The sequence below is a fragment of the Phragmites australis genome, chromosome 13 (genome assembly GCF_958298935.1).
Source record: "Phragmites australis chromosome 13, lpPhrAust1.1, whole genome shotgun sequence".
Lineage (NCBI taxonomy): Eukaryota > Viridiplantae > Streptophyta > Magnoliopsida > Poales > Poaceae > Phragmites > Phragmites australis.
The window spans coordinates 27,879,927-27,892,758 of NC_084933.1; the positions used below are offsets into that span (position 1 = coordinate 27,879,927).

Below are 12,832 nucleotides of genomic sequence, written 5' to 3' on the forward strand. Positions count from 1 at the left end.
AAATCGGGCTTTGCGTTTGCTCTTTTGTGGTTTTGTGATGTGTTTTCTGTCGTACAGTTCTCCTTAGATCGCAATTCTGGACAACGTTTGTACAGAGCATGTGCTCTGAAGTCGGACCGAACTATGGCTTTGCTCAACAGTCCAAACAACAAAGCTTTGGAATGCGTGTGACAAAGCTGGATAGACTACGCTGCAGTCTTGTGCGATCCAAAATTCTATAGAGTGGACATTGCTGACGAGAACTTTCTCGAGGGCTGTGAGCAACACAAAACGCTAAAGAGTTGCAAATTCGCATCAGAAATTCGAACGTAGTGGCTGAAAAAACATGGTATGGCTAAACAACTCTAGATTTAGTAGGAGCCTTATTTGCGAGTGGGAGCTTTAATGGCTATTCATAGTACAGTTTATTGTTGTTTTTTTGCTTTTCAGAGTTATGAACTAAAACAAACAGACTGTTTTACTGTTGGTTGTTAAAAAACTAGTTTCTGATAAAACGAACTAAAATCTGATAAACTAGTTGAGAGTAGTTTTTAAAAAAAACTAATATGCTGAGAACTTATAAGTTTCTCTTAAAAACTAACAGTTTTTTGGCATAAGCCATGAACAGTTTTCAATAAAAACTCATAAAATTTAGTTGTGCCAAACAAGGCCATGGTTATTCAATCGGGAGAGGGGAAAAGTCGCTGTGCGAGTGTTTGCATTTTTTTACCTTTACATTCCGTATGTATTTCTTGTACTTACTATTATGTATTTATTGTTACTAGAATTTCGTACAAAATTTTGTTTTTCGGTAAAATAGAAACACTATATAAATTTAAAGTACGTTTAGATAGAAATTAAAATTGGTTTATCGTATAGTTTTAAACCTTAGTTTTAAGTTATCCTAATTTACTCCTCTCGGGTGGCGTTTGGATAAACGTTGGGAAAGGGATATGAAAACGTTGTTGGATATAAAGTGCTGGGTTTGGATTTAGGAAATAAGTTTTTAACCCTATACTTTGTTTGGATCCATCAAGTTTGGGATTGGTATATAAAAACTTCTGAACCAAATTGTCCCTTATTCCAATAGACTTCATCAGCAGCCCCTCCAACGAGCAACAATTGACAATTACGTCCAAGTTTCATATCCCAACTAAACTCACCTCCCTCACCGGATTACGATAGGTGGGATATGAGCCCCTCATTTACCTTTCCCTAACCCAGCTCTTGTCCCATTCCCTCCAAACAAATATGGCTTTAGATATATTCCAATGCTCATATCCCTTTCCAACCCTCATTTCCCGGTATCCAAACGCCACCTCAGGGCATCACTGATGCTTACAATCTGAAAGAAGCGGAAACGGTCGGTTGCTGGAGCCGAACAATAAAAACTTGATAAACAGCTGTCTTAATCTCTTCATCATCATCGTTTCCGTTATCCAGCCGGTGAAGGAGCCGCCGACTGGCCGGGCACGCAAGGCCTGCGCGCGCCGTGGGGCATTGGAGCTAACCTTGTACGTGGCTCAGCACCGGTCGCGCGCCCGGGACATTCCAGTCGTGTGTTTGTGCCATCAGGAAGCGAGGGAGAAGTGAGATGGCAGCTTCCAGTTGAGCACTGTGGGTAAAGAAATGCGGTGCCAATGGGAAGGAACTGACAGAGCACCTCTCTCATCTTCCAAAGCCACAATACTTGACACCATAATGGATTGTGAGAAGATTAACACGGATGGGTTTGCTGCTGGAGCAGCAAGAACCGACAACAAATGTTGATCAGGGACTGTCAGATCTGAGCCTGGCAGCTTATCCTTTTCATATCCACTACAAGGCGAAGGCAGCAGGTGTCGATAAAGTAGGAGGCCGAGGTGGGGAACTTTGAAATAAGTAGCCCCAAGTTTCTCTCTGCCGCGAAGCATATGGATGTGAATGATGCTAAGGCATGCCATTCCAAAGACTTATTGTTTCGACATCGAGCAGGCAAAAAACTTGTAAATGATCTACACATGAGCAAACACAAACCAACAAAAAAAAAGGCATTTGAGCTCTACATTACAATACTCATCGAACATACAAGTATACAACAAGAAGCTGACCGGTATCTGAAACTCTAATGCATCCATCCATCTCATGCCTAAAGGAAACAGGCAGACCCTGCAATCCTTGCGCGGCACTGTTCCATCCATTTTTGCAGTTACAGAAATGTTGCAGTCATGAACTGGTGCACCTAAAATGATATCTCGCTTGGCGCATGGAATGTTCGTCCGCGGCAGATTGCTTCCAGGTTCTCTCCAGCGTAGGAGGAAAGTGGAGAAACTTCGACGCCTATGAGTCAAAGCAAGGAAGCATCATGAGATAAATGGTCAGGGAAGTCAACGTTGTTTGGACGTTCATTACAAGTCTCTTCCATAAGTTTCCGAATATGGGCACCGGCAGAAAATTACCTGTCATATACAAGGGCACAGAATGGGTCAAGAAGCCACCAGCAGCGACTACCCATCTGCTATGGAGACGAAGCAGCATTAATTTTGCGCTATCAGGGGTGTCATACGTTGCACCGTTAGCATTCTTTACTGGTGCGAATTCCTCTTCCCGCAAGACCTGAATTTTTCAGAAATGCACCAGTAAGTTTATTCTGCTCTTAAGACTTAAGAGACAAAAAAAAGGACAACACGTAAAATATGATTAATTGAAAATTCAAACCTCAAAAAGTGCCGTGGATGGGGAGTAAGTGAAAGCGTCGAATATAAACTGCTCAAGCTTCAGTCCCACTGTATACCCATGGATGGAAGGAATCTTCTTCTCAGCTAGATGATATCTGGACACAAAATTTTCCAAATGTCAGGTGCTACAATGTAATATAATGTGTGATTATACTTGGCTATTGTCAGGTAAAATTACTGCCCATGACATGCCTTACAGATTATCAACAAATCACGAAGTGGAACTCTATGATTTATCCTGCGCTTCAAGTTTTAAATATAGTTGTCACTCTCTAAGAGTAAAAAAGCCATCATTTGCAACTAGGTAACTAATGTAGTTGTCTACTCTATTGTTAATGGCAGACTTGCGAAATTCGGAACGAAGGAAAACTATAGAATACTCACACACTGTCTTTTTCAAGGCTGTTTGCCACTTGATTCAAAAAGTCCAAAGTGAACATATGCAGGCAGACCTACAAAGGAAATAAAAACTCATACAGCTGTTATACTTCAGAGGGAGGGATGGGAAGCGAGAAGCGAAGGATAGAAACATACGTTGCTCCAACAATAACGAAGGCGTCCTGTTGATTGATTAATTTCAGTAGTCATAGCCGCATCCATTTCACTGTACTCAACCACTGACAGAGGTCCACCGCGACCTCGTTGAACAAATACTCCAACGTTCTCTTGTGGATAAGCCTGTTCAGTATGCAATTGACTATCAACAACGAGCATGGTACAGTAAATGATAGCCCACCAGTTGATGAAGCGTGAGAAATATTTGATTGTACCTTCCTAACAACTTTAGCAGCTGAAGAAACACCTTTGTCGATGAAGTACCCTAGGAATGTCGGATCTGCAACACGGACCTACATGCATCACATTAATTAGAAAATGAACAGGAAACAAACAGAAGGATTTCTCTCCAAATGCACATGCTCACCAGCACGTTGTCAACTCCATAACAATCTACATATTTTACACCCCGTGCAGCCATATCTTCCATCAACTTTTTAGACTTTAATGCTGTGTGATGCCATTGTAGAAAACTAAGCGTCAGAAGGATTACTTAATAAATGATATACAATTGCTGTTACACTTTCATGGGGATTACCAGCATAAACTCCACCATTGCCGTCAGGAGCTTTAGCTACCTGGTTTTCAGCAGAGCATGCAGAACAAGAAAGACATCACTTAGCATAGGAAGATACCCTTATGAAATAACATTGTATCCATAACAAAAGTAGCAACAGCATTTGAATTTAGTGATCCCACTCAGTGAGTCAAACTCAGAAATCAAGGTGCAAAAAAAAAAAAAAAAAAAACTCTGCCTCCTGGCTGTACAAGGTCAAAAGAAAGTGGAGAAATGAAAAAAGATGGCACCTTATATGGTATCTCCATAATAAATCTGCCATCAGCGGATACACACGGAAGTGTCCCTTGTTGGAAAAATGTCACCTGCCAAGAAAAGGTTCAAGCCTGATTATGTAAGAAAACTCTTAGTAGTGAATTGGAAGTCTTGACCATTTTGTTGAAATTCCATGGAATATGTTAAAAATTTGTTACTTGCTCTTACTTGGTCAACTTCTAAGCCAAAATATTTACGGCTTTCAAAGAATTTGCGAGTGGCGCCATCGGTAAAGGGGCTTGTCATTATATACCAGTGGATCGGCACAATGTTACTTGGACCTGCAAGTTATTTTCAGTTTGAAGCTAAGATGTGAAGCAATCAAACAGATAGATAATATAAATGATGTTGCATTAAGAGCTATTACTTTCGCTAGATTGAGCAGCCAGCTTCTGAACACACAAAATCCGTTCAGCTTGGAGTTGGAAAAGTGACTTTCCAGATGGAAGTCCAATACCTGATGCAAAAAAAAGAAAGAAAGAAAGAAAGAGGAAGAAGTTATATCCATCAAAACAAAATAGGACTTATAATTATCAAGAAAGGGGCAATTAGACCCCCATATGGCTGAACTAAGATGAGGAAGTAAACACATGTTTTGCCATTCTAATGAAATGTCACAACATAAATACATGCAAAATAGATAACATGTGAAATACAGTGCTAGTCTTTGACAAAAGTATAATATTTAGAACAATAAATAATTCACAGCAGCAATAGTATGCATCTCTATGGTTCCAAAAAAGGAAAAGGAAATGCATAACACTACACATTTGATGTGCGTAGTCAAGTAACATACAAGGATTCGCCTTTCCTATAAAGTACCTTGGGCTTCCCTTAACAGTACGGAGACTGAAGTAGGTGCATTTCTAGCCGATTCTTGATAAGGCACGGGCCTCACTCGCTGGGTGGAAAGGGAAGCTTATGGCGCCAAGTGGGAGACTAACCATTGTCAGGTCGGTTCTCTCCTCTCAACCGATCTTCCTTTGTGCCACCAATCCCCCAAAGCAAGTCCTTAAGGCGTTGGACAAGATTAGAATGCGTTTCCTTTGGGCAGGCACGGAAGAGCTAACGGGTGGCAAATGTAAAGTCAACTGGAAGCGGGTTTGCAGACCGATGGGCCTAGGCGGCCTAGGCATTCTTAACATAGAGAGCTTTGCTAGAAGCCTTCGTCTCAGATGGCTTTGGCAACAATGGAAGTCCCAACCTCTGTCTGGGGTGGGATCGGAAATCCCTTGTAATGATACGAATGAGCTCCTATTTGCAACGTATACCACCATCACTGTTAGGAATGATGAGCACATTTCTTTTTGGTGCTCGGCTTGGCTTCAAAGGATTTAGCCCCTTTGGTATTTAAGAAATCAAAGGCCAAAATTTGTACCCTTCAGGAGACCATTACTAATAATGCATGGATACCGTGTCCTGAGTCCATGGTGGGAGTGACAGCTCACTTTATCACGGAGATGGTGGACCTTTGGACTGGAGTCCGGCAGGTCGAGCTATGTCCAAGCATCTGCGATGACATAACCTGGAAGCTCACATCTTTAGGTGAATATTCGGCTGATTCCGCATACAAAGCACATTTTTATGGTGTCTTGGACACTGAGTTTCAAGAAATCATCTGAAAGGTTTGGTCCCCTCCAAAATGTAAATTTTTTGCTTGGCTGGCTCTTCAAAGCAGCTTTGGACTGCTGACAGGCTTTCTCTTAGAGGATGGCCTCACAATCCACTCTGCTTGCTCTGAAGATGCATCCTGGAAAGCCAGTATCATTTATTCGTGGAGCGCAGATTCTCTAGAAGGGTTTAGGACCTCATTGCAGATCAGATCGCTCAACCAGCTTTGCATTCTTCTTCATGGATGCCGTCAACAACCATGCTCCAATGGTGATCTCTTTTAACAAGCCTAAGCATCCCTAAAAAGGGATTAAAAATCTCTTATTGTCCTTTCCAGCTGGGAAATTTGGAAAGAGAGTAATGGGCGGATTTTTAGGAAAATAGAGCAATCTACGCTTAGCTTAGCCCAGAGGATCAGAGAGGAGGCAGACATTTGGACATCTGCAGGATAGCGCCGCTTGGGGCGTCTCTTTTTGGGAGAATAGGTCTTTCTACCTTATCCGACCGGTGTTTCCGGTCGGATTTTTTGTTCCTTTTTTTCTAACGGTTTTGTAAACTTTGCTTCTCCTTATTAATATAAGGGGCAGCTCTCCTGCCGGTTCGTTTCGAAAAAAACATACAAGGATTCAGATTGAATCAACTTACTGAAGCATCCCTTAGGATCTGAGCTGCCAAGCCGAGTCCCCTGAGCACAACATTAGAATAAATCAAACCATGAAGGCAGTGTCTCAATTCAGTGTAGGCTTAGATATGATGCTATCTAGAAGAAGACATTTTTTAGAATTAAGAATACCTGACCACCAGCCAAAAGGACAACTGCTAGCTTCCCCTCCGAAATGGCTTTCAGCCCCTTCTTCCACCATCTTTCTTTGTCCTCCGGAGACCTGTCCTCCACCTTCGAGACGCTGGATTCTGGCACGGGCTCCACAGCAGGCACCGGGATGCCTGTGTTTGTTTAGGGAGAACACCACATAACTGAGGATGCCAACTAAAAGATACACGTGACATAGTGTTCTTCATGAAGCAATGAATATTAAGTTGTCCACCTCTCACCTTGTGATCCAAGTGAGCGTCGAATGATCCGATCGATTCTTGAAAGATCTAGACTCTGAAAAAAATACAGCACACAGTATGAATAGCACCATTAGCCACTGTCAGAGTGGTAATATGGCAGAACAAACAAAATGCTGCAGATTTTCTTTGTGCTATTTTACATGGGAAAATTTGATGAAAATCATTGGAGGGGAACGGGAAATTGGGAATTGCCTAGAGAAAACTGATGGAAACTGTTAGTGCAATCATCCTCTTATTGCCCAAATCTTAACCTAGCTCACAATTCAAAATCAGATCGAACAAACTATTAGTGAGACATTTCCAACTAAGAGTGAAATCTATATGCAGAATCCCAACTCGGAACCAAAGCCTTTGTGCAGAATACCGACACAAAAACAAAGCTTTACGCAGAATTGGTCCTAAAACACAACAAAGCTAAGTTCCGCGCGCTGCCTCGACGAGGGGAAAGAGTTCACCAACAACAAGCCGACTCGAAACAAATTTCGCCAAGAATTCCAACGCAAGAACAGGCTTTCACGCGAAATTCAGAAGCAAAACCAAATCTTTCCCTCTGCGGACGCGACACGCGGAATCTTGGCCCCGGACACCCCAAGCCGCGGCGCATTGGACTCTCACCTCGATGTCTCGTACGAGGAGCTCCCGGTCCTCGGGCGAGAGATCGTCCCAGAGCGCGAAGGCGCCCTCCTGGCCGTAGTCCTTCATCCTCTCCAGCAGCGCCTGCGGCGGCGCGGCGCCCCATCTCCCCACTGGCCCCGGCGCCGACAAGCCGACCACCATCTCCTCCTTCATCTCCTCCCACGCAACGCACAACTACACAAGCAAGCAGCAGCGGAGGGCGGAGGCAGGTGGAGAGAGAGAGAGAGAGAGAGAGAGAGAGGAGATCTGTGATTAGACAACGATATGCTTGTTGGCCAAAGATGCCAACTCGGCCGAAGGGATTGTTCTTGGATCGCTGGTGGGTTGGCTGCTTGCGTGGTTATATACCGCGCGTGATGCCTCTGCATGTGTCCCGTCTCATCCCTCTGGATTAATTTGGACGGGAGCAGATTACAGCAAATGCCGTTGGATGTTCCTCCAACAAAAATCTAATCCTGTCATTTTCTTTATGGATATGTTTACATATTGATCAGATTCTAGACCCTCCTTGAGTACGAATTAGCTATCCGTTCATAGTTCCTAGGCTCCACTTGACGTCGCAGTGGGATTTTAGAAACAAATTTCAGGCAATTTTGATTCTGCAACTGAGTTCTTGCAGAATTCAGGCACCAAAACAGAACAAAAGCGTCGTGACTCCTGGGACGACGACCAAAGACTGCTTAAGAAAGATCATCCATCTCGTTAGCAGTGCTTGCCCATTTCGGGACCCTCTTGTTCCTGTTTCCTTAATCAGACAATCACATGATGAAAGGATGGATAAAACGTCACTTACTCACGAACCCAACCCAATGTTTGAATGACACGGAGGGTCACTAGAGGGTACCTAATCCTATAATCTTCAGCCATGTAAGTACTCGCAATATATGAAGCATGATGGGACACAAAGTAGTATATATCCTTGCAGCTTGGACACTTGCTCCAATGGAGGCATGGAGCGTGTGCAGTACACTGTTACGGGTTTCTGGAAATTCTTTTGCTTCCAGGGAGCCTATATATACCGGTTAATTATATTTTTACCACTCTACCGGATGACATATTTCAAAATACCATATATCCGGATTTTATCTCTCAAATATCACTCAGGTCCACATTTTCATCACGCCGCGCAACACCATCCCTTTGTGCTGTCTCTTCGGTCGGGCGACGGAAGGAAGGGAGGGAGGGAGATGGGTGCCGATGGGGAGGGGAAGGAGACGGCGCCAGAGGGGAGCCGGCCAGGGAGAAAAAGTGGCCAGGCACAGCGGGGCTCAGCCTGACGGCGGCTCGAGTTCAGGTGGTTGGGGCTCACCAGGGAGAAGGGGGCGCTGGGGAGAAGATAGCGCCGGAGAGGGACGGGCTAGTCGAGTGGCGCGGTGGCCTTGGTTGAGTGGTGGTAGCAGCAGGCAAGCTACGCCAGAGACAAGTACACCAGCGATTGAGTGACGCAGAAGCTAGGATGGCACGACAGTTCGACGGGGAAAGGGCCAACAGAGAGGACATGCGGTGGAGTGTGGCGCGGTAGAGCATGACCAAGCGGCAATCAGGGCGCCACACGCATGCTACGGCGCTCTAGCCTGAGCGCGGTTGAGCAGGCTGCTGGCCGAGATGCCAGGTGACGGGAGAACGGAGGCGCGACGCGATGACCTTGCGCTGCGGCGGCGTGAGATGAAAACCAGACCCGAGCGGCGCGGTGGAGAGAAGCAGAGCGCGATGAAAATAAGGTCGGGAGCTCGTCGGCGACGGCTTGAAGACGGGTAGCACAAGAGGAGCGACGCCGAAGGGACAACGCGCGACGCGGGCTAGCGGCTGTGCAGACGGCAGTAGGGTGCACGAGCGGCTACGCACGATGACAGAGTGCAAGACGGGCAGCGGCACATCTGCGCACACGGCAGGATAGCGGCGCGGGCGCGATAGCGGAGAGAAGGGAGCTCGGCGCTGCGTGACGGCAAGCGGGATGGCGCATGACGGAAATGTGGGCCCGAGTGGCATTTGAGGGATAACATCCGGATGGATGATATTTTGGAGTGCGCCATTCGGTAAACTGGCAAAAAAAGTGAATAACCAATCTATGTCTATCTGGTTGTCACTGAATACCTAATGATCTCTTCTATAGTTCTATACGAGCGTGAGATTATTAGAATTTTCCTTTTTTTAAAAAACTTTTTTACAGATAGATCTAGAGAGGAATAATATTAAATAATAAATCCTTTTTACAACGTCATGGTATTTAACACTGTAGTTAAATAACATAGGTACCATGTATGATTTTTTATATCCAAAATAGAAAATAGGTAATAGACGTCAAATGTTACGGCATCGTGTTATTCAACTACGGCATCAAATGATATGGCGCTTAAAAATATATCTATTTTTAAAATTATTTTTACAGAGATCTATTGGTAAAATATATTAAAAAAGATCAAAATGTAAAAAATCCACTGCGTGCATGACTGATGAGTGTCCACTCCGCTTGATGACCAGACCTACCTCGCCCAGTTGGGAGTTCCAATTAACTCGCATTCACTCTCTCATCGCCCACGTTTGCATTTATCACAGGACTGTCTGCCAAGTGCCGAGCACACAAAACTTTTCATTCATGGAGAATATACGTAAAAAACAAGCTACAATTCAGTTCAATCCATGGATGATAACAAGAAGGGTTAGTTGCTGCATTTGTCCAATATCATCTGTTAATTACTTCACACATTATTCTTCCCCTTTTACAAACTTCATGGTCTCCAAATTCAAGAAATTAAAGCGAGGAAACCCCAGTAAAACACATGCATTGAACGTGTGACTACATGATGTACCTTCTTTAGGAAAATATGGCTATGCTGTGTGATTTAGTAAAAATCTATTTGACAGAGCTCTTATATGGAGTCAAAGAAGCTCTATTAAACGATAATGTGTAGTTTTTAGCTCTCAGAGTAATTTCGTTAGAGTAATTTTTTTAAATAAACTAGATGCTAAGAGCTAAAAAAAATCAGTTTCTTCTGATTCATTTCTTCTACAAAATCACTTTATCTATAAAATTTATCTTAAAAAATCATTTTTAGTATTTCCTTTAAATAATTTAAATCAGAAGAGCTCTATCAAATATGGAGCACTGTCAAACATGAGTAGCGGGAGAAAAAGGAGCAACAGGCAGATCAAGCTACAGTGGATCACCGACACCAAGCTGCTGGACCAAAAGCTTCCAATTCCAAGTCAGTTTTTAGTTCCTACCCAGAGAAAAAGCATTCCTGTCTTTTTCCTCCTTTTTTATCGGTTGTCAAAACATGCATGATGTAGCCTACACCCCCCCCCCCACCCCCCGTCGATTGCATTCGACACTCGCTTACTTCTTGATCCGAAAAAGAGAGAATTGCTTACTTCTCACTCAACAGCAACACAAGTTCCATGATGTGAAAACATGAACAAACAGAAGTATAGATAGAAAAAAAAAACTGAAAATGTACCTACATCTGCATGATGTGTGATTAATTAGTTGGAGGCCTGGCTGAACCATCTTGTGATTGTGAGCATTGTGCACCAACCATATCATCTAGTGGTTTTGGTTTGGTGGCATGTCACTTGAACCGAGCTAGCAGACCATCAAGTAGCCGAAAGAGCTCATTGCCGCTGCTAAAAAGAAAGGAGCGTTTCTGTCACTGGACGGTAGATAGATGCAACCGCACTGGCGAGTACCAACCACCCGGTAGTGTAGCAGGCACGAAAAGATTTTCACAGATCGGGCGATGCATGCATCGGCACAGGAAATAAAGAAAAAGGGAGTGAATTGTTCAGGCTTTGCATTGGATTGTTGCTCTGCAAGCACGCAAGGATATGCATACACATGCCAAGACTGCTCTTCGGAATTCCTTTTCTGTCCGAGATGTCTTGCATTCATCTCACTACTACTTTTATTTGAACGGAAAACAGGGAAGCCCACACTGTGAAATTTTATTAAAAAAAAAGGCAGAGAAAGCCAAAAACAAGAGCATATTTTTTTTTTAAAAAATATAGCTTTATTAACTCTTATCATTACATCAAACTAATACAATCTATAAGAGTTATCTCAGCCTCTACATAACTAAGATGTACACCGCCACAAACAAGAGTATAAGGAAAAGAAAAGGAAGAACTCTATACAAAGCTTTGAAGCCAAGCTACAAGTAACTGACTAAGAGAAGAGTTCATTCTGTGGGTTTGAACAAAGGCTGTCTCACGGAAACAATCCCTCCATCTACTGAAATTTGCATCCGATCTCTCAAAGGTCTTAGCATTATGTTGTTTCCAGATTTCCCAAGCTGCAATAGAGAAGACCTCCATAAAGAAAAGATGTTGAAATGCTGTTCTGGCTCTCTGCGGCGTTTCAAAGAAATCCAGGTCATAATTCCAGTGTATGCCAATCGCTGACCAACACCGAACACTGAAACTACATTCAAAGAAGAGATGAAATGTAGTTTCTTCTATGTTCTGATTGCAAAGCACACAGTTATAATTGTTTTCTTCAATCCCAAAACTTCTGAAGGAACGATACTGAAAAAAGCTTAAAAGAACTTCTAGTTGGCGTTCATCATTTCAGTGATCATGGACCACAAAACACCAGATTTGTCGGCCTTATCAGCTCTGATTATAAGAGTGAAGCGCTGGTTTCTGGTGCTCCTAATCTTGTGGCCGGTCAGCTTTAGCAATTGCATTGTGCTGTAGCGCGTAGGATATAGTCGCTAGTGTTGTACTGACTCTGACTAATAAACGCATCATCATTTCATTCATTCATAGGTCTGAAGTCGCTGTCATGCTAGGACCCATGGCTGCAACAAACTTGACCTCTGAACTAGAGAACCTTGTTGATTAATTGGCATCAAACCCTCTTTAAATTTTAGATGATTATTTTTTTCCTAGGCAAATGTGAGAACGTCTAGATGAGCATGAACTTGGTCTTAACCACCTCCATCCATGTAGGTCTTTCAAGTCTGTAATTAGAAGCTATAAATTTTGTCTAGAACCAAGTGAAAAGTGGAGGTTTTCTTTATCCAAATTGTCCTGTTTAATCTGAGCTATATCTAATTACTTAAAAGGGAGTCAATTTTAATATCTTTTTATTGGGTCTTTACTAGTGGTGATCAGTGTTCGGTACATTGTCTGGTCTCTTTGTTGTGAATTGGGGCCGATTCTGCACTGCAGAACAGTAGTTTCGCAGGTTACGGAAAAAAAACTCCTCTGAAAATAAAACTTATTTGTCGGTGTACCAGAGAACTAAGGGGCGGAAGCATTTTACAAATTTATATATATAGTACCCGCAACCAAAAAAGACGGAAGCATTTTACAAATTTATATATATAGTACCGCAACCGAAAAAGAGAGAAAGAAAATGTATGGTGAAAATTTGACAGCTGACCTAGAGCAAGTAACAACAAATGTCTAGTTGCTAGCAAAAGTCTCT

At 43.1% G+C, this 12,832-nt stretch overlaps 1 protein-coding gene across 1 annotated transcript; it reads right to left on the reverse strand.

Moving 5' to 3' along the window:
* Positions 1-1,895: 1,895 nt before the first annotated feature.
* On the reverse strand, positions 1,896-7,731 carry LOC133888323 (UDP-N-acetylglucosamine diphosphorylase 1-like). Its single transcript, XM_062328515.1, has 15 exons — positions 7,384-7,731; positions 6,748-6,802; positions 6,488-6,639; positions 6,340-6,379; positions 4,451-4,540; positions 4,252-4,364; positions 4,059-4,133; positions 3,790-3,829; positions 3,619-3,701; positions 3,467-3,544; positions 3,231-3,374; positions 3,081-3,148; positions 2,677-2,791; positions 2,418-2,574; positions 1,896-2,298 (listed from the first exon to the last, which is right to left on the reverse strand). The coding sequence occupies exons 1-15, from the start codon at positions 7,555-7,557 to the stop codon at positions 2,201-2,203; spliced, it is 1,482 nt and encodes a 493-aa protein (XP_062184499.1). The 5' UTR covers positions 7,558-7,731; the 3' UTR covers positions 1,896-2,200.
* Positions 7,732-12,832: the final 5,101 nt, after the last annotated feature.

What these genes read in the sequence shown, in the direction of transcription:
- LOC133888323 (XM_062328515.1), bottom strand. Translation starts at nt 7,557, where the DNA reads ATGAAGGAGGAGATGGTGGTCGGCTTGTCGGCGCCGGGGCCAGTGGGG. An exon ending in TTCGTTATTGTTGGAGCAAC is followed by an intron (nt 3,149 to 3,230) that starts GTATGTTTCTAT and finishes TTTCCTTTGTAG; the next exon opens with GTCTGCCTGCATATGTTCAC. An exon ending in TGTGCCCTTGTATATGACAG is followed by an intron (nt 2,299 to 2,417) that starts GTAATTTTCTGC and finishes TTTGACTCATAG; the next exon opens with GCGTCGAAGTTTCTCCACTT.